General features: G+C 32.8%; 2 protein-coding genes across 8 annotated transcripts in view; one reads left to right on the plus strand and one right to left on the minus strand.

The window, feature by feature from the left end:
* LOC105672712 (QRFP-like peptide receptor) overlaps positions 1 to 19300 on the minus strand; it is an 85479-nt gene extending 66179 nt beyond the window's left edge. The window contains exons 1-4 of one of the 7 annotated variants that reach the window (XM_012367818.2): positions 18813 to 19300; positions 18617 to 18730; positions 6728 to 6766; positions 237 to 791 (exon numbers count right to left, since the gene is read on the minus strand). In XM_012367818.2, coding sequence (XP_012223241.1) covers positions 237 to 420 — 184 coding nt within the window. In that variant the 5' untranslated portion in view covers positions 421 to 791; positions 6728 to 6766; positions 18617 to 18730; positions 18813 to 19300. Of the gene's footprint in view, positions 1 to 236; positions 792 to 6727; positions 6767 to 16898; positions 17322 to 18050; positions 18460 to 18616; positions 18731 to 18812 lie in introns of those variants that run through there. The other 6 variants (XM_012367821.2, XM_012367819.2, XM_012367820.2 and 3 more) reach the window with 6 other exon arrangements.
* A 99-nt stretch (positions 19301 to 19399) lies between these two features.
* LOC105672715 (protein LSM12) lies at positions 19400 to 22791 on the plus strand. The gene is made up of 3 exons (XM_012367840.2): positions 19400 to 19642; positions 20568 to 20944; positions 21282 to 22791. The coding sequence occupies exons 1-3, from the start codon at positions 19459 to 19461 to the stop codon at positions 21375 to 21377; spliced, it is 657 nt and encodes a 218-aa protein (XP_012223263.1). The 5' UTR covers positions 19400 to 19458; the 3' UTR covers positions 21378 to 22791.
* Positions 22792 to 22793: the final 2 nt, after the last annotated feature.

Here is a 22793-nt window from a genome sequence, read left to right on the forward strand (position 1 = left end):
CACAAAAAACTTTTCTACGTATTTATTTCAAGAAAAGAGCATCAAAACTTTCCGAATAAATACTGCAATAGCTTATGCTAAAAATGTTATATTTTTCAATTTACTGGAAATATTTTCATTTAATATCGCAAATAACAGTTATGTCAACTGATATCTTTTTATTTATTAATAACTGCGTATCGAAAATATATATATTGACTTACTCTTGCACATGTAAATAAAAATGTTGAACTTACCGACTAACCCAAGGATGAAAGTCAAGGTGTAGACCACCAGTACAGGCGCTAGTTCCGCCCAGTTGAAATTACTCAAGGACTCGTCAAGGTCGTAATCAAAATCGAGCAAATCCGTCGTGTTGGTGCCATTCAACTTGATATCGTCAAATGCTTTGCTGAATGCGGTCAAATTAATGAGCATCATTGTTGAAAATTGAGATGGTTACGCACTCGTGATCACTCGTTACGGCACGTTTTTTACTCGGATTGTCAGATTTTGAAAGACGAAAGCCAAAAGGATCTATTTTTAATGCTTAGATTTATGTTTGTCATTATTGTTTTTCTAATTTTAACACGCGGTTATTATTTTTGATCTCGAAAATAAGATATGTCCTTTTAACATGAAGAACGGGATATTTGTGCACTGTAAGATTGTTCAACCGAAAATGGAACGTATGACAATCCTTACGCACGACGGAGTTTTCACTAAACTTCCTATTGCCGTTCAGGTATCTACACGAATTGTTCCGCTTGAGTTTCTTCGTTTTCATCCTAACGCAATACGTTGTCGTTGCACTGGAAAAACCAAAGAGAAATTGTTAGTTCAGAGAATGCAATATTTTACTTTTGTTCAATAAAAACATGCCTGCATTAATGTGCTTTTACTGTCATCAATAAATATTATCTTTTACTAATACAAAATAATCCATGTTATTATTTCGTATACTTTTTACATTTCTAAAAAGATTAATGTAAAAAATAACCATATGTCGCAAAGCTCTTTAAATCATACAATCCCTGTGAAATTTTCTCCCTAAAATTGCATCAAAAATTCCATATGATATGATAATCTCAAAATCATTTTATACAATCCAATTATAATATTTTATTTTTGCCTTAAGAAGAATAACATGCAAATATAAAAAATAAGAAGACGTTTGTTCGCTTTTCTTTTTATAAGCCCTCGGCGATGCAGAAACAATTGTCTTGAAAAAATTGATTTTATAATGAAGAAATAATTCGCTCAAGATAAAATAGAGAAAACCTTTTTAATGCGATAAAAGAATATATATTCGAATATAAGAAAAACGTAGAAGAAATGTATGAAAATTTATTTTACAAAATGAATTGAATATGCAGCAACCTACCTCGCAAGAGAGAGAAGAAAAAATTCAATTTCTTTTTCTAAATGTCTTTTACTGGCACCACAGAAATGAATTGACGCAACCGCTCAATTGTCAGATACAAAACGCGGATCTTATTTGCGGGAGCTAAAATAACCTCGTGGTAGCTCAGGTCGATTCAGAACAACGCAATTAATAAAGATCAGCGACAATCGCTTTTCCGGGAGAAGAAATTACACGTTTCGCCCACTAGTGCGAGATATCCGTGATAAACCGACCCTTTAATGAAACTTCAGCTTTAGTCTGACGTACCTGAGGCGCTTAAGGCTGAGGCTAAGATCCAGACTGCTTTGCCTTAAACGGCAAATGTCACGTTTCACACACAAGCGAGTTAATGATTATCCCGCGCCGATCGATAATCGTATGGTATTCGATTCTGAGTAACGTTTCAAGATACAGTCGCCAAATGCATCGCTCTGTCAAGGCGAATCGTGTTTACGCCCGCGATTTCTCAGAGCCCATCAGATGGAAATGCGTATTTGCAGCGTAGTTTGCAAACTTTGTGGAAGAGATCTTAATCCAAGAACAAACGCGATTAAAGCGAAACGTATACGTATCATTCGTAAATTTGAGATTGGGAGCACAAACAGAACTAAGTGCCAAAAAAGTAAAAAGTTAATAGCCGGAAAAATTCAGGTCACATATGGAACAAATATCATTTATCTTACAACCATTGTTATTTATTGTTAGTTCCGTTTTCGTTTCCTACCTCGAAGTTAGACGCGCAAAAAAATTTCAATTTTTTGCTCATTGAATAAATCAATATTTTTTATCTTAGCTTTACATTTGCCTCCTGAAGTATCGATATGCCGTATTACAAAGAACGTTTGAGAATAAGAATCGCGAGTGAAATGCGAGTGAAATAGACTCCTTGTATCAAGTTGAAACTTCAAAATGCACTTTTCGTCTGCGCTCGAAAACGCAGGGGCGTTGCCTGCGGAATAAGACTGATCATAGAAGTACTTTCAAGTGACGCTCCACTGGGTATTGCATTTTGTCTAGTAGCGCGATCGCATCGCGTCAAGCTTTTCGAGTGAAATAGTTCGCATGCTTTAAACAAAGTTTTATAGGTACTAAAACATTCGCCTAGTTTCCCTGACATGAATGTTTCCTATTTATTTGCGTTCGATATGGTATATTAAACACACTTCGCTTACAGCGAACAGTTTATTCGAACGTGCTCAAATTAAAAATCATACTGCGATAGTTGCATGATGAGCTTAATAACACTGAACGAACACTTTCCGCTTTTGAGAAACTGTTTCTATGAATAAAGAAATAAATAAGCATTATTATTGTGGTCGCGGCAATGATTTTAACACAGCTAAATATAACCATTATCACAAAAGTAATATTAAACAACATTTGTATTACTTATATTATTAACTTACGCGTAGTATTTCACGCTTGGCATATAATGCGAAACAGTCTCGATGCATTTGAGAGACTGCATGTGTCTTAATAAATAAATATATTATTGTCACATCCGAACCACACAGTAATCGCTAAATATATTGAAAGTCATTAGTAAAATAATAACATTAAACAACATTCCTGCTACTTAAGTTATTAACTGTTTCATACATGCGTAACATGTTCAATCATGTAATACATGTTTAATCAACCAAAATGATTACATTACTATGTTAATAAAATAACAAGTACATTTATATTTAGTAAAATAAATATACGCTGTTTATATATATATATTTAATGGCAATATACGTTCTGTGCGTCTCTGACAGTGCAAAAATAAATATTTTTCAAAGAACTAAAAACATATAGTTACCTCAAAAAAATATTGTATATAAAAATCAAATATCTTTATCAAAGTATTCTGTTTTTTTTAAATTAGAAAAATTGATTTCACGTTCAAGTGTCAGTTATAACAAAACGCGAGTTTTACAAAAACTGAAACCCGATTATATTTCCAATTAGATTTAGAGTACAATTTTTTCCATGTTTTATTCTTGATATCGCAATGTTTTTGTATATTCGCATATAATTATTTAAAACAGAAGAAAAATTATCACGCAATTTATTTTATCGAGTTTTATAAGTTTTAATTTTTATAATCTTCGCTACGAAAAATAATAGAGTTAAACAATATATTTCATATTTATCAAGTGTTGAAAATCGATAATCAATATCTATAAGAGTATGGTTAAAAAAGCAAAAATGTATTTTCAAATTACTGCGGCGTTACTGCAGTTATTGCTACTTTAAGATTGCGCCTTTCGACACGTTTTTCGAAGACAGCTGGCATATCCGACGAGAGCCAGGGATTCCATTTCCGACGAAGAAAATCGAATTATCAAATGCACCAGCAGCGGCACTGCAGCCCGATTCACAAATGTATTGCGGTAGCGTTCGTGATGCATTTCCCTAGTGAGCGACATTACACGAAAGAAAAAGGAAAAAAAGTCACTTCGGTATAATGACATACGACGAGTCACCTTTCCACGTGCAGTCTCGATGCATGTTTAATGAAGTTCGCTAATGATACAAAAAGACTCGTATGAAGCCAAATGCCGTGCTCTTTGCGCAATCTTTACAACTCGCAATTGCAATTTCCACTCTTAAATATACGGATTGCTTCAAAAATTATGTAAAAAGAATCAAAAGACAATCTTCTTCTATTCTGACTTCGTTTTCTTTCTAATTTTGATGATAAATGAGAAATTTATTTACAACCTGCTGTAAATCTGTATCTTTTACAAAAACGAAGATTACGTTTTTTGTACATTTATGGAAAGCTTTATAATATGTTAAGAAATGAGACGTCTAAATTTTATTATGAAAAATATTAGATATAATTATAAAGTAAACGTCGACTTTGAATTTGCGACGGAATTTGTGGTCGACAAAGTGTATAACTCAAGCATGGAACGCTCACTTCACGAACTAGTACATTAACGGCACCAACTACTTTCATTTCGCCAAATTCAATTTTAAGGTTCTCCCTGGTCAGTGTTCGAATTACGTCCTTCTCGCTTTGCGTCGCGCAATTTTATTCCTCGTGGCTGTGAAAACGTGACGAAATAATGCGAATAAAATTTCACAGGAAACTAGATACCTGTACGAAGAGTATACGAAGTATTCTGTAGAAACTACCTACGCACACCAGTTTGCAGTCTCTAATCAATTAAATATACAGTCTTTAACAAAGCGTATCTTCGCGCAACAAAATTTTCTGTCCATAAATAAATGAAACATTGTCTAATTTAAGTAAAATAACGTATTTTCTTCCCTAACAATAAGAAAAATATGATACTGTAAACACCAAAGTATTAAGAATGACATCCGTTAATCACGGAGCACATTTGTGAACTCTGAAGGAAATGTGTATTTCCACAATTTAATCGACGACTGTCTGCGACCATTTGGTTATCACAATCGCGTAAATAGAACGCAATGTGATTTTTGTTTTATACCAAAATTTTGTATGAAATAGAATTCTCTTGCATAAACAATTGTATATTGTTTTATTAAATATTTCAAGCTCTTTTCAATCTTCAGAAAAATTCTAAAAAATTGTATCGAATAATATGACATGAAAAAAGAAAAATGAATAAAGTAAAAACGCTTCAAGAAAAATGCATTTCGGACTTTTATGTTAACAATTCACGAAATTCTAATTACTACTAACATTTTGTAAAATAAATTAAAATTAATTTTTACTTATATAATTTTTTTCACTCATTATATTGTCTCAATTATCATCAATGTATATATTACTCTAATCACATTTTTCAAATAAAATTAAATTGATAAAACTAAGTAATAAAAATTAATATTTACATTTAAACGTGACTGATTAATAATTGTTAATTATCGAACGCGCGTCACAAAAGCGCAGAATATTTTATGCGTATCGCAATTATCTAAAATTGAGTATGACACGTAAGATAAAATTGTAGATGGTTCGCAAACTGTCATACGCAGATACCCTATGAGCGAAAAACATTTTTGAATTTATAGATTATCGATATTTCGACATCAACAAATATTACGCGTCATTTCCAATATTTAACTGTATTGTTAGAAATTAATTCTGTTTACGACTTTCTCGTAGCACAGTGCAAAAACGCATTTCATTGAACATAAATGCAGAATCGCGATCAAAATACATTTATGTCCATTTCAAAATATTTCCCATACAAAATCAACAATAAAAGTGCTTGATTCATTAATTTATTTTAATGGAATATTATTTATACTTAGATACACAACAGTTTTCTAAAACAGCACTTTGTGAAACTACATATCTAATACGATAACAGAGTATAAGAGAAAAACAACAACGATTTATCATCACTATAATATCATCAGTATAATATATTTACGCCAGTATCGCGCGCATAAAAAGTTAATTTTATTGACGTATCAACATGTATGAGAAAACTTCAGCGAAATCGAAAATGCGATATTACGAAGGAAAGACTTACGAATTTAAGACTGTTTTACGCGATAAATTGCTTCAGTGAATTGTCTTCGCTAAATTACCGACGAACTTCAATGTGTTTGCTTATTTGATGAAGTTTTCGAGTCTTAATGTAGCGTCAAATAATTCACTCTCGACCTTTTAACCTCGTATTTTAACAGTTATTTCCTGAAATTTATAAATACGTACTTTATCTACTTTGTTTATTTCTCTTTCAAGACGTTGCCCACATAAAAGGAAAGACTCCGATAATTGATAATTACAAGAAATTGAGCCGTTATTAAACATAGAATAGCAGTGAGTCCGAGAAAATAGCATGATCGTCGTGGAGAAACGAGGAAACCAATAATGGAGAAGAATTGAAAAAGCGTCGCACACAATTAGCCGAACTTTCTAATACAATCAGAGAAGAGTTAGCGAAAATCCTACTACAATTTCCTTAGCGAAGCTCTACGTGTCCGCTCCCGTCAGCAGAATTAATCTGACGATAATGAATCTGATACGTGAGAATCATTCGAAATAATCTAATGCATTATTAGCGGAACGTGTCTAAAAGAACGCACGGAATCCTTACAAGAAACCTACTTCAGATAAGATTACGATTGAAATATTTTCTCTTATAAAATATTTATAAAACTCTAATTTATACTAGGTGTCCTATACCAACCATATCATTAATTATAGATTTCGGAGATCATTTGAGGAATTTTACATCAAAATTTATATGTTAATCGTCGCATATTGATTTTTGCCATATGAGAAACTTCAGAAATCTGCTGTTAACAGGTGATACGGTTAGTCTGTGAGATATCTTGTATATTTTTCATTATTTTTAAATATATTCTCTCAATAATATTAAAATAAAACAAACTAAATTGACTTACCGGCACGATGCGCAGCAAGAGAGTTGTTCACAAGTTGATCTGTAACATACAAAATATATCCAAATTATAGCAGCATTTAAAATAATTATTACGCACATTAAATTTTTACTCATCTTGCAAATATCTAACAAAGAAATTATATGTTTATATCTAATAATCATAAATATTAAAAATTGCAAATCTTTTACAGAAAGATTTTATTTCAAAGTTTCCATGTGCGTTACATTACATAATAATATTTTACGTGCAATGATTTGCAAATAATGGATAACAAATAAATAATTATTTATTCTAAAGTTGCTCCGTCGGCGCCCGATGCTCCTCCTGAGCTTTCTCCTCTTCTCAGTCCTCGCAGTCCTTCAAGACACTCACTCGCGTTCACGGCGCGAATACGAAAATCGTCTGATGTTTTAAATGGCACTACCGACGCGTACTTTATCATTCGGACAAAATAAGACTCGAATATCACCGCACGGGATACACGTTCGACACGTTCCGTAATAGGTAAACGGAAAAGAATGAGATCGAAAACGGGAAGTAATAAGGACAATATTATTGGAGAAAATAACATGCCGCAATCTACTCCGTACACGTGCCGCCGTGCGAATGATAAAGGGGTATCAATAAACGTATCAAGGACAAAGTCGCCGATTCCAATTTGGAAGAATGCGGAAAAAACCAAAAATATACATGTAAATATGTAAGACGTGTGTGAGAGAGAAAGAAAAAGAGGGAATATGAAGCGCGACGACGTAAACATTCCCGCCACACATCGCGAATCACAAAATTCTTAACATTCTTAAAGAATTTATCGAACATTTACAAAACCGAGTTTAAATTTGATTTTATTTCGATTTCGATAAATATTCGATAAATACTGTAGTATTAAGGGTTTCGAGGCCGATTCGCGGCATTTGATGGGTTGTTTTCGTCGTCTTTAATGCGCGATCTATATCTCCCTCTCTCTCATTCTTTCTTACTTTTGTACTTCTTTTGACTAGACTTTTATCGAAACGCACATTTTTACATCCCCAAATTGGAATCGTCGAAACTTTATCCTTCATATGTTTCTTGTATCTTTATCGTTCGACGGTTCGCACCTCGTACAAGACCGATCGTATCGTCGTGTTATCTTTTCCAATAGTACTTTTTTATTATTTCCTGTAGTTTTTAATCTCTCACCCTTTCCGTCGTTACTTGTTACAAACGCGGCTGTGTAATCCGTACGATGATATTCGAGTTTTACTTTGTCCGAATGACAAAAAGTACGCGTCGGGAGTGTCGTTTAAAACATCGTGCGATTTTTGTATTCGCAAACGTGTACAAGTGTCTTGAAGGACTGTAAAAACGATTGAGAAAAAAAGGAAGCTTAGGAAGAGCATCAGTCGCCGGCGAAGCAACTTAAATAATCATTTATTTGTTATCTGTAGTTTGTAAAATATTGTATGTGAAATATTACACATAGGAACTTTGAAATATTCAGTAAAAGAATGCAATTTTTAATATTTATGGTTATTATATATAAAAATATTATTCTTCTATCAGATATTTGCATAAAAGATGAGTGAAAGTTTAATGTGCATAAATTATTTCTCAAATAATTATTGTATTTTAAACGCTGCTATAATTTAGATGTACTTTGTATGTTACAGTATCAACTTATGAGCAACTTTGCTGCTGCGCATTGCGCCGGTAAGTCAATTTTAATTTGTTTTATTTTAATATCATTGAAAAAATATATTTAAACATAATGAAAAATACAAGATATTTCACAGACTAACCGTATCACCTGTTAATAACAGATTTTTTCTTAAATAGAAAGGAATAAAAAAATCAATATGGGACGTGCCTGTGTGCATAAATTTTTGACAATTTGATTATGATCAACTTTAAACATTTATTATTTGATTATGATCAACTTTAAACATTTATTATTTTAAAACTATTGTAGCTTCGATATTTTTATATGAAGATTTTTGTCTAAAAATAATCTCAGAAATTTATTATTAATGATTGGTCTAAGATATCCTTCATAATATAGATATATTTTTATAATTTATATAATTTAATTACATTTTTATTGTTTACCATTTACCGCATTTAGACTCTAACTAATTCTTTCATTAATTGCAATTTTATATAATAATTTTTCATAATTTCCTTTCCGAGATTTCTTCGTGAACGAATTAATTTGGTCGCACGTGTGCACAGATTAATATTTCGCTCACGATAAAGGTCTCGGTTGATTAATGCGCGAATCCTCGCTACCGCATGAGCACGCCTCGCCGACGGCGATTTTAATTTAAAGCTGTCAGCTGACCGCGTGCACTCGATCGGCAGACAATTAGCCGTTCTGGCGATTCAAACGTAATGCGAAAAGTTCAGTTCTCGTCGTCACTGCTACCTCATTCTGTTTCGTCTCCCAATTTCGCCGGCCATAACTGACCGTTATTTCGGCCACGCTGATTTTTGTCATTGAGAGTATCCGCCCCGAGCCAGCTGGCAATGAGCCCGCGCCCCGTTTTACCCTCTTCCGCCAGTAGCGTAATCCGAGCGAACACGCGGAAGCGAAGAAGCAAATACGCAACGGCACAACTACGGATATTTATTTCTAAATTTAATGGATATATTGGCAAGAAATTCTATAGCTTTTCCGTATTTGTGAATATAGTTAAGATAAAGACCATTAAGATAAAGACTTTGTTCAAAACAACATGCAAATGTTTCAAATAAGAGGGAAAACTTTGTAATTAGCTTGAATTTCGAAACTCAATAACACCGCAGCTCACCTTTTATATCTTTTATATCTTCATTTCAACTTGTAAGTATTAAAAGACCAAGCTTTACGAAGTTTTAAACGCATAAATTTCTCCCGAATTGCGGTTAATAGAAATGGGGACTGAAAAAAGAATATAAATTCCAGACCGCATCAATTTAGTTCTACGTCTTCAAATACATGTAAAAGTAAATTTGTTACGCAAATGACAACTTCAATACTAATACACGTATATAATTAAGTTTTTGTTTATACCATCAAAAGTTGTAACATCGACACAAACTGCAACATAATTTAACTGAAAGAGAGAAATCTTTTCATCCAAACATTTGTCCTAAATTTGTAAATTTTCAATTAATTCCATTAATTAACTGTGACGACATGCAGCAATTGTCTGTTTATTAATCTTTCCGGAGCTAATCATAAATATACAATCGAAAATATTTATATGCGAGTTAACTTATATATATGTCCTTTTCACATGGTACCGATTTAATGGTACTTCAGTTTCATTTTTTACTCTCGTTCGATCTGTGATTTATTCCGCACGAGATTGTTCTCCGGTAGTGGTGAGAGATAAGCCTCGCTCATTCCCACCTGATCGCTGTCCGCGGGGCACGAGATGCCCGTCGTAACGCCGGTAGTGTCTGATTTATGTCCCTAAACAAGTAGCACGTGTCCGACATAAATTTGTATTTATAGAGGACGAGCGTGAACGGCGCCACAACCTCGGCGTAATACTCGCGTGCGTACACGACGCTCTACAAAAGTAATCGATTTGCATTTGACAAAAAAAGGGAGACGCTCGTGACTAGTTATTTCGAAAAATATGAATTTTATGATTTTGAGGAAAGCAAGGGTAACGTGAATCAATGCTGAGAATAGCACTTTGCATGCAAACGCACCAAAAGCGGTAACGTCACTTTGATTCATGTGAATGGAGCATCTAGTTTGTTACGATTACAATGCCCGAGTACCTCGTTTATTCGAATGGTTTATGTTCGCCTGTTCACCGTCAGTTGCTTAGGAAATGTTCCCTTCAAACTATTTTATAAATATACTAGTTTCATAAATTATTCGATAATATCTTCGTATTGATTCGGTTATTTAATTTATACTAATTTATACTCCATTGAACATCTATTTTATTCATATAACTAAGACTACGTTAAAATCGGCAGAACACGAAAATGATAAGAGATGTTCATCATATTATTGCCCGTTACGTTATTCTTCAAATAACTTGGAAAATTGCCTGTCACGTACAGATTACTTTTTTAGAAAAGTACAAACGACTTTGGCGCTATAGTGTACCAAACTCCGGAAATACACTACGACACAAGTGGTAACACTCAAACCGAAGTGCAGACGAAGTCCAAGTTTTCTTCATTTAACCAACTAAAACCGCTGCTGAGATGAACTAAACTTTCGACAATTTGCTCAACAAGTGTATTTCTACTTTCGTAATTGTTTCAAAAGATGAAATGCGATTTATTTTATAAATAAAAAGTGCGGAAAAAGAACTTAAATCAATTTTTTTCTTATTGACAATTTTCGTATTATTTGAGATCATACAATTTTTTCATCATGTAAATCAAATTTCCTTCAATATTTCTTTAGTAATATGATAAAAAAGTAAGTAAAATTTATACTGCCACAAAAATTTACAACTTTTAGAAACATTTAGTGATCAAATCTAAAAGAAATTGCACATAAAACATTATATTGCAAAAGTTTCAGTTATGTTATAAAATATTATTATAAGCGTGATTTCTTTCGATTATCGAGATTATTAGTTGATTATGAAATTCTTTTATAAAGCTGTGCTTCAGTTTTGCTTACAAATCTTTAAATTGTAATAACTTTATTGCAATGTAAGAAAATTCGCATTATATTTATGTACATTGGATGTAGCGTTAGACAAATAATACGTAATACGTAATAAGTTTCATACATAGAAAGTGAACATAAAAGAGAGAATGCGAAAAGTTTAATATCCAGGAAACAAAGCTGAAAATATATTTTTAATTTTTAATTTTTAATTCTTTTCTGTTTTCGAACATTCCACATTTGTTTGAAATGAGATTATAAAAATAGTTTCTCAAATACAAAATGTAAAAAACATAATATTAAACTTTTCAATCACATTTTTATTAATATATTTGTTTATGAACCTGTTTAACTGATATGAATACAAAAAAGCCAAGGATTCTTACTTTTTAAAATATAACATAAAATAGTTTTCTAAAATATATAAGATTTTTATTTATAATCAAATAATTTCTTTTGATATACTCTCGATTCGATATTACGATTCGATTTTTAATAAATATTAATTTATTATTCAAACAAAGCTAAGCTAAAAAAGCAATTTAGATTATAATAATCCTTAAATCCTGTCTGCAACCACTGAATCAATTAAAGAAAGACACAAACAAATTTTTTAAATTGCCTGAAGATTATTGATATAAATACAATATTTTATGTTCAATAATCTAATAATAATACTTCCAAACTTAAAATCGCTCTATTGAAAAATATATGAAATGTATCATATAAAGTTCTATCTCTGAAAACCCTTCGATATGATTTTAAGGCAATTCTGCACGCTAGGACGGAGACACGCTCAATGAAACCTCAGAGTGTCGTAAGATGATATTAATGTAAGATCAATTTCCGGGTAAAACCATCTTGTTCCTTGCCTCAAAATTGAGAACGACACACCAGAGAGTATCTCGCATTTGCCCTAATTTCGCTTCCTGCCGGCCTTGCCGGCATCTGCGATATGTACGTCTACGAGCTGATTTATATCAACGAGAAAATACCACGTGCCATTCAATACTCTATGATACGTTCCAATTTATGGGACTGGCATGAACAGTCCATTCAATGCTCCATTCGCTCCACGTGTTTGCCGGTGAAACAAAAAAAAGGAGGAAAGGAAAGAAAAAAAAACATAATGAACCGGAAAATGAAAAAATCGGGGCAACCTTTCACAAAAAATTTCAACTGTCAACACGTTTGTCAGAATGCGCTAGAATAAATGAATTCAAAATTTACGGGAAAATTTATATTCCATGAAGTTGAATAGCTGATCTTTAAAAGTAGAAAGATTGAATATTTGCATGTTAATACACCTGTAATGACACATGATTGGACTAAATTTTTCAACCGGAGGAAAAAATATTCCATTCCTTATTACTTGAAAATATTTTCCGCAATTTGTGATAATTATCGTACATTGTTAGTATCATACATAATGTAATTCTATTGACAAGCTCAGTGCTAAAGAGTTCAACGTCGCTCATCGTATTTGCCAGTGAAACAAAAAAAAAAGGAGAAAAGGAAAGAAAAGAAAGACATAACAAACCAGAAAATGGAAAAATCGGGGCTTGTCAATAGAATTACATTATATATGATACTAAAAAGAACTTCTGTCTTGCGTTCTGTCAAACGCTCAGTGTGTGTGCTCAAGAATTTCTTTTGACACAAAAAAAATTTAAATCTTAAAGACAAAACTGAAGACAAAACAAACTCATTAAAAGAAGCGCAAGGTTTCCTCTAATATTAAATAAGTGCATACTGTTGTTCGAATATATTTTTAAAGACATACAACTAGCAAACAAAAAACTGCATTTTGACTTGTATTTGATTTATCTCAATTAAGCGTTAAAGTTTTTATCTAATTTATCTTGGTACAATTTCGCAATGCATTTCAAATCATTTTACATTTATAATGAAGACTTGTAAGTCACTTAATTCTAAATATAACTTGTTTAAACTGTTTTAACGCGGACTATTTTCATTAATCTTATTATTAGAATAATGACACAATACAAGTTCTAACACAAACCGCGCATATAAATACAATTTATAATTTTTAATAATAAAAACCTTAGAAAAGATATAGTTTAAAAAGATACTTCTATAAAACATAACCAATGAATATCATAATATGATGAAAACATATTGAAGAGTGCACATGTTTATGAATTTATAATAAAAAAACAGTTTTTTTTGCAAATATAAAAAGATATCAGAGAATGTATAAGAGAGAGATGATATATGTTTCAAAGTACAATATGTAAAAATTTTGTGTACAATTGCAATAACAAAGTTTCTAAAGAATTATAACCCCAAGTTAGCAACTGAGCACAAGAGTGTAAGAGCGAACATTATTATGATTTGTTATCTGTAGTAACGATGTACTTGAGTCGCGCACAATATGATCCTACATTGTCGTTACTTCGCAAGTTTTTATGTTTTTTCAGAAAATAGCACCCGTAACTATCTGAACTGTTGCTTTAGAAAACGTTATACGAGGAAATGAACAGAACAAAATCGATATTCAAGATGATTTGCAGAAAAGCACTTTTTTCGTTTTGTTTTATGTCGCTGTTGCATATTTCAAGTTAAAAATATGTTAGATCACATGGCATGGAATTTAACAAATTTAAAAATCGTACATTAATGTTCGAAAAATTAAATGCAAAGTACAAAATTAATATGAAAACGTTCTGATATTATACTCTTTTTTCGGATAATTTTTATGATTTCGGAGTTTGATTTACGCAAAAATAAAAAAATGCTAGCGTAAAAGATTCTAAATCAATTTTATAAAAATTATGTGCAATAAAATTCCTTTTTTCTTACAAATATAAAAATGTAAGAATACGGAACTTTTATTGCGGAATAAAAAACTGTAACTAGGTGTAATTATCTGTAATTATAATATACTGAAATAAAATGTGGACATATTTATATAACTATAATACGACTAATGATGCCATTCTGTAGCTAGAACAACTGAATAAGAAGGCTTAGGGCTATTCTTAACTCTTTTGCGCGATGCTAAACGCGATGCTGAAAACGGGCAGACTCAATGTGCTGAATACATTCGTTTATTCTTCCGACATAATTTACGATCTTTCAAATAAATGTTATTATCCACTTAATTCCTATTCCACTTAATTCAATTTCATTTAATTCACTAAGCTAATTTAAAAATAAACTGCTGCCACGCTGTGTTTTTGTTCACCGTGTTTCATTTTTGATTGAAGTAAAAAGTCTTCGAACAATCAACGAAATTGGAGGTGAAGCAAAGAGTATAAAGAAATAGAATAAAAGCGGAGGGTATGTCGAATTTTCGAGTTCATTAAACGATCACAATGCACCTTATTTTATTAAGTGATCGGCAAGGTGAACTAGTCGTCTGAACAGACGAAAGGAACAATAATAAAGCTGCGAGAAATGAGAAATGATCCCGATAGAAGCTTTTCAAGTTTAGGAAGTGAGTCAAAAGCACTCTCAAATTTTCAAACAAAGCAAGAAGAATTAAATGACAGCTCCGTTTTCCGCTCACGTTTAATATTTATAGAGATTCTCCACGAAATGGTTTACTTCACTCAAAAAAATATTTCGCTGATGTAGTTAAATTTCTAGATATCGCAACAAGAATGTATCGCTATTTTTCGTATCTGTGAAAACATTGTTTGTCACATATAGAATTTATAGCAGTAATGTTCTAGCAATAGCTTCTGAAAAATTTAGGTACCATTGCTAAATGTTATTCATTGCATGATCTAACACGTGATTGATCTTATATAGATAGGCGCTTTAGAGAAACTTTCTTTTTAAAGTTCACAAACAATACAGATATATATTCTGTTTCTGTCATCTAAACTGATTAAGTAATTACATATGCAATATCACAACAGTTGCTAATCATTTATCTGTTTTAGTTAATTTTTTACACCTAGAAAATTTTAGCTATTATTGCAAGATCATTTTTTTGAGTGTTCTATTAATTATTGTTGATCAAATTGTTTATCTACTTGATATTCATTAGAACGCAGCGTCGAGCTCTTTAAAGCACGAATTTAATATTTATCGAAAACTAATATTTATCATTAAATACGCACAAATTCTTTTCGCTCATTAGTATGATGATTTGCGATAATATGCTCGATTAAAATTTTATTATTGTTATAGAATATATAACAAATGTTGTTTTCATGGCATTTTGCATATCAGTATTGAGTCATGCAAGTAAAGATAAGGCAAACGCTCGTGAAGCAAAAGCATTTGTTGACGAAAAAAAATGAGGCAAACAAACGTACATATTTTATATATACAATTCGCGCACTTTTCTCTCGAAAATCTTCACATATATTTTATTCACGCCGGCAAGCAGACAAGAAAATCACTGCTTCATCTTAGTCGTACGACATTATTCTCCGCCACTGTGTCCTCGAATTCAAATTTCGCAATTCACCCACAATAAAACTCAAGTCGACTAATCTTTACGCCCTAATGCGAGATAGACACAAAATGTACAAAGCGAAAAGATACGTGTTAACTATCTGTTTGCGGCTACATTTTAACAAGAAAAATTTGTCACTTTACGCGAGCCAAGTTATAAAGGAGTAAACACGTCAGAGAAGATGAACGAACGACGACCCGTTTGGCAGCATTTGTCTACGTCAATCCAGAGTATTTATTGAATATCTGCTGCTGACAGAACAGGATGTTCGTTTTATAACATAATATACTAGATAATCGTGAAAATTTTCTCATTAAAGAAAAATTTAATGTAATAAAAATATCAAGTGGTATCAAACAAACTTGATCAATTAATCAAAACGCTTTTTTTTTATACAAAAGATTAATTGTTTTAAAGCAAAAGAGATGCGATTTAATCCGCTTTTGCAATTAAGAGCAGAGACATTAGCTTCGTTAAGAAAAGCTTGTGATAGGTACAGCTAATCAGCTTGTGATAAGTAAGCCTATTATAGTAATTACAGCAAATTACGACAGAATTTGTATTCATGGAATTAAATGTCAATTGCTTATACTAGAAAAGTAGAGCTTAGTAAAATCAAGAATCAACAGGTATGCACAATATAAAAATTTAGAACAATAAAAAAAATATAACACGGTACAACATAAAATTCACCATAGAATAAAAGATACAGGGCATTAAAAAATGCACGGAATATAAAAGGTGTGTAAATCCGTAGATTTTCCGAAAAGTTATGAATTTTAAAGATGTATGAAACCACGAATGTAAAATTCAAGAGAGAAATGGATTTTAAATCTTTATCAAAAATTTATATTATCGACGTAAACATCATGATAATGAGAAATGTTAATAATTACGCGTATATTAAATAACGTACGACGATGATATTACCGTTCTGACGTTTTAATATCGCAAACAAAACTGTATCATAATCACCGTTTTTTTTACATAAAATGTTTTATTCATTAGAATCGTAATATATCGTTATATACGAAGTTTCGCGGAAACATTTTGGGATGTATAATTAATAAATCACAAATTAGCTTACATTAATTAAAGCTTATGTGAAAGAATAAATTTAACAAAAGGCATACCATCATTTTCAGTTAAGTATCTTCGTCGACGGCACAGTGTAATTGCACGTAATACTGCGTATTTCTGATTCTGTCATATCTCACGAAGGAAATGAATCCATCGACTTATCATAATTCGCTGATTTTTATTCAAACACGAATCACGATCCGAAGTGTGCATTCCGCTCGCGTGTATCTTATTGTTAGACTCTTAAGGGATAATGCAACATTGCTAGTGAGCGCTCGCACTTCCGTAATTTTACGCGCGTCGCGAGATGTACCCGGCTGTGCGGGTGACACGACTCATCAGGCGCCGATTGTAAACTGGAGACGGAGCGCGCCACGCGACCGACGAACTACCCGCCAAGCCGACAACGAGCGACAACGAACGCGTCCGAGAACCGCCGACAAAATAATCGCGAAAATTGGTGTGTTCATTACAGGATAATAATAAATAAGACGCTTAGTGCCTTATTCTTATAAAAAATACAGGATAATAATAAATAAGGCACTTAGTGCTAGTATTATTATTATAAAAATAAAAATATAATTTGCTTTTATCGAAAGTGGAATTTATTAAATCAGAGGTCTTTATGGAAGTTTTCCACCAAGAGACACAAGCGACACAAAAGTATTATTCGCTCTGTTGCTCATTGAATATCGAACAAAGACAGAGTGATACTTGTGTCGATTTGTGTCAACTTGTGTCCTTTGCTGGAAAACAACTTATATGTAGAATACTTGGTAAATATGTAGTATACTGGCTTTGTTGTCGCTTTTTTTAGAATTTACATATTTATAGAATTTTTATCAAAGCAATATATTGCATATCACAAACACGTTTGTAAATGTCACTATTAAAACATAAGAGATTAAAAACGTATAGTTGCACAAACATGTAATTATTATATTGTTACATGATTTATTTTGACATGTATGCTTTGATAATCGCTGTTGAAATGAATTTATTATTATATTCATTATTACGAAATGTTATCATGTATATATTGGTAGTGAAATTATTAAAATATGATTAGGTATTAAACGCGGGAAGTCAAGATTAAGACCAAGTATTTCTCATCCTAATGATGAAAAAATACGAAAAATATCGACTGTATTACGAAAAAACAGTCAATGCAACTAATTATGGAATAACAATATGTTTGTACATACTTGGTATTCTGCACTTCCAACGCACCCCAACAAGAATTGGAAATATACGAAGATGTCAATTGACTCCACACGCCCGAAGCAGAATATCGATACGAAATCGCGACATAATACCGAAAGCACGGCAATATTTGATACATTGCGACGAGAATATGCAACACTTTACGAAGAGCACTCGCGATAACTTTTCACCCGACATTTTAGGCGCGAAATGCTGTTATAATCGCGAGAAGTACGGAACGATTTGAACACAGTTATGGGACTAGTGGCGCGTGACCAACTGTAAAATCTTCAGAAAAAAATATTGCCGGTCTGAAACTACTAAGCAACTTCTAAGTCTGTTCTTTTTAGAACAGCACTTTAGGTCTGCACTTTTTGCATGTAATGTAGAATAACTATATATTAAGTAATGTATGGAGAAAGAAAAAATAAAATACATAAATATAAAAAATACAACTAAAAGAAACAGAACTACTGTTTGATGTAGAAACATAATTTGGCATATTTTAGTATTAGAAATGATGATGTAGTAAATTATTAGGAATCTAGATCTGACGGCACATAAATACCTTGCGATCATCACGAATTAATTAGATTTCTGATGCATTTCAGCAAGAACTCGAGATATGTTCGAAAACAGACAGAATTTCGACCAACTTCTTGCATACAATTGATCGTCGATACTGAAATTGAAAAGCATAATCAATGCAACTATAATTAAAAAATACATACATACTTTACAATATACATATTCGATAATGATACCATAATTGCATTTTCCTTGCATATCGACGAGAACTTGGAATATGCGAAGATAATGTCGATTAACCACGTACACACGAAGCAAATCGCCAATATCGAAATCGCGGACGTAATAAAAGTACAGCGATGTTTGATGCATTACGACGAACATACACTTCACGAAGAAAATTTACAGTAACTTTTCATACGAAACTCACTTTTAGACGCAAAATACAATTACAGGAAACACGAAACGATTCGAACGCGGTTCTGTGCCTACTGCAACGTATTTCGCGACTGAGTGCAAAATATTATGGTTTTCAAGATGTCTGAGCGGCAAACTTCACAGTAACTGAATCTGTTTAATTACACTTTCTACACGTAACAAAAAGTAAATACGTGAAGTAGTACGTAAGCACGATTTTTTTCCCAACTTATTAATTGTTTAACTTATAATTATATAATTTTCTTTTGTTTTACACGATGCTTGCACTTTGCATTCCTGTCCTTGTTATTCGTACTTTGGTCTATTGCTTCTTACTTCGGCCTCTACGTGCTGAGGGCGTTAGTGCACGGCTTACCTTTCCTATCCAGAGAATTCATATCACAGTCTAGGTTCGTGTAGTTCGTATCGTCGAGTACGAACAGAGTGCGAAGGAGCGATCACAGAATGTCACACGGCGCGGCCACGAGAGGACGTACGGAGCGATTGCGATTCTGTCGGCAGTCAAAAATGGCTGGTGCCAGCGACTGGTTTAGCATCGGTAGCACGGTGGTTTGTAAAACATGCCACGATAAGGAAATCGAAGGTGAGGTAATGGCATTCGATCCACAGACCAAAATGTTGATATTAAGTATCCTTTTGAAAAAAATCGCGACGTTCGTTGACGACGGGCATTCGCGCGCGCGCACGGTATGCACTCCATCGTACAGAGACGCAGTGTAAATAACGGCGTCGAGGCCACAATGGACCTTGCATTCACATGCACCACATGCCGGTACGATGTTTCCAATGTATCTCGACGCCATGCATGTTTGCCGCAACGTTCTCACCATCCACGCTTTGCATCTCGTCCGAGACTTGAATTGCAAGTCAGGTTAGCTTTTCGTCATCCATCATCAACCATGCTGCTTGCTTTCGATGCATTCGTTTTGTTGTCGTTCATCCATATACCGCCACCGCAATTTTCATAGTGCTTACCACAATTGCACGAATTTTGATTTGTTTCAAACAATTTTTATCATACACTTGTGTGGTTTTTTATTTTATTTTTTTTATTTTTTTTTTTGTTAGAGTGAGCTGGTTGTCTTAATGGTTTCTGATAGAGTGTAGTTTCAGCGATATAAGCAGTTACAGTACATATTTCTTTATTATCAGAGGTATAAGAATTATTTCAGTGGTATTGAATGTTTTACAAAATAGTGGAACATGTTCCGATGTCATCTTATGATATAAATGAGATTCTTACAGTTTTGAAGAAAAAGATGATTCTTTAAGACGCATCATACACATTCTATAGGCATGATTAATAGTTTAAAATTATTGTGACAATTATGAATAAACTTGGGAATTTGGATGCAAAAGCAAGCTAATGGTTGCAGTGCTATTTATTAAAACGCTCTATAGGATTAAACTTTTTTTTTGTTTTTTATACTGCTTTTTTATTATAAATTAGTTATTAGCAATTTACAGAGTTCATTCTTAAAATCTAATTATGAGAATTAACATTTATCTGCTATGTCTAAAAAAAAGTATTTTTCTTAACAATGATTTCTTAGAATGTCCATCATCGAGTGGTAGATCCTCATTACATGATGTACACATAGTAAATTTATCCTACGTGTCAAACGTTCAAGTGATACGAGAAGTTAGTTCAACGAGCAATGAAGCTCCACAGAGCCTTAATTTGCAAAGGCTAAACACAAGAACTCGTAATCAGATTGAAGAGAAGAAGAGACTGGTAATGGCTCTGCAGGCCGGAGTATCTCCAGAAGGACAAAAGCTGTTTATTGCTATTTCCAAGACTATTCAAGATATTACGTGGAATGGAGCTAACATTGTTGTATTTAATAATGTCACTATTAGACCACCATACAAAGTGGACAACGTTCATGGAAATCCAGAATCTGGAGCATATAGACATGTAAAAAAAGTGGTATGTAAAAATGCAAAAAACGATGAGCAAATATTATTAATTCATGCTCTTTTTATCTACTTACAAGCTCTATTTTTGTTTAGTAACGTCTCTAACAAAATACGATTTTAGGACAATTATTTAGCACCGCAAGAAAGGATGTGTTAATTTTTTAATTAAAGTTTAAGAAAGCTTAATTATTTTAAAGTATTGTTTCTTTCTACAAAATCTTTTTTTTTAATTTCTTACTGCAAATTGATGCAAAACAGAAAAATACATTGCATGAAAAATGAAAAATTAAGGAATATATGAATGTAAAATAGATTAGGAACAATGCTAATTGTTTTATTATCTACAGGTTGAAAAACATATTAAGGATACAGCACAAGTACAACAACAGCGGGAACAGCAACAACAACAACAACAGACACAAAAAGGTGGCGAACTGCAATAAAAGTCCAAACAGGCACTACATCATCGAGATCGCTAAATACTTTTGAGGAAGTTCCAATCTTTGACCTGAAATAAGAAGACAGCTGAACAGAATCCGACTGCAGAGTAATTAAAATACGCCTATCGCGGAAAATCGTCATCTTTGAGCGAACTCCAGTTTATTTGAATGGAAAAAGGACAAAGATAAAGTGCAAATTTAACAGAAAATTCACACATCCAAATATCATTTAAAATATCATAATGCATTTTATAGTTAGACCAGTAATTCGTAATTATTAGTTACCAGCCTAAAAACTCTACGAGAAAGCGAACAGATCGACTGATTCAACCGCGTATTCATCACACATCGCTGGTACTGTAATTGTATGCAATGTACAAATTAAACGCGGGATGTGCTGTAGTTTGATTCAAATACGTTTAATAGTCGATTTATCGATCATCGACGAAAACGTGTTTTAGCATGAATTAAGATCGATTTCTCTTTTTAAGCGCTTGTCAGCGCGTCTATAACACGATATTATTTAAGCCCGTATGAAACGGTTCGAACTTTCGCACATAGCGCCAAAATCCAGAGACGGGTTGCGAAAGTAGAATAAGAGATATAGTTATTGGCACTTTGAATGCTTCGTTGAAAGAAGCACAAGTTAATTTTAATCATAGAATATTTTCCTTATTGTGATTCGGCGATATCGTCGTGTGATACAGTATCATGTATAATAACAAAACAGGCATCATATATAATAACAGGTTTACATCTCGTTCATTAGCAGTAATAAAGTATAATTGCAATCGTTGAATATAACGATTGAACGTACAAAAACAAGTGCATTTGACCAATTAATTCCGAGAAACAAACTTTTCTTTTGCTAAAAATTTTATAGCAAAAAGAATTTATATGTTTATCGTGGAAGACGAGTTTTTTTTAACAGAGTGCCAACAATCGTGATCAATGTCAACAACTGTATCTCTTATCCTATTTTCGCAAACCAGAGCGTGCACGGTTGAATGATCGCGACGATCCCATTCTCGTTTTCCAAAATGTTTTTTTTTATTCACTAGTAATTCCGTATTATTCCCGACAGCACAGGTAAATCTTTCAGAAACCAATAGGAAAGTTTCGAAAAACATGATCCATCACGTGTACAGCACGCGGCATGGGACGTCTTCAACTATGCACGATATCGTTATTCCCTTGCGCAAGCCGAGTCGCAGAATGTAATTTAGAAAAGCCAGATTTCGGCTTGCACAAGACTTACCTCGCATTCACGAGGTAACATCGTTCTTGCAGAGACACCGAATTCGTCTCCGTGCCCTTTTGCCATTCGAATGGAAAGATGAGAGTAAAAAGGAGAACAAGTGAGGGCGATTGTAAAAGAACGTGAAAAGACATAAATAAATGTAATATAAATTCTGTACC

The sequence above is a fragment of the Linepithema humile genome, chromosome 3, assembly GCF_040581485.1.
Source record: "Linepithema humile isolate Giens D197 chromosome 3, Lhum_UNIL_v1.0, whole genome shotgun sequence".
In the NCBI taxonomy this organism is placed as follows: Eukaryota; Metazoa; Arthropoda; class Insecta; order Hymenoptera; family Formicidae; genus Linepithema; species Linepithema humile.

What these genes read in the sequence shown, in the direction of transcription:
- LOC105672715 (XM_012367840.2), top strand. Translation starts at nt 19,459, where the DNA reads ATGTCACACGGCGCGGCCACGAGAGGACGTACGGAGCGATTGCGATTC. An exon ending in GACCAAAATGTTGATATTAA is followed by an intron (nt 19,643 to 20,567) that starts GTATCCTTTTGA and finishes ATGATTTCTTAG; the next exon opens with AATGTCCATCATCGAGTGGT. An exon ending in ATAGACATGTAAAAAAAGTG is followed by an intron (nt 20,945 to 21,281) that starts GTATGTAAAAAT and finishes TATTATCTACAG; the next exon opens with GTTGAAAAACATATTAAGGA.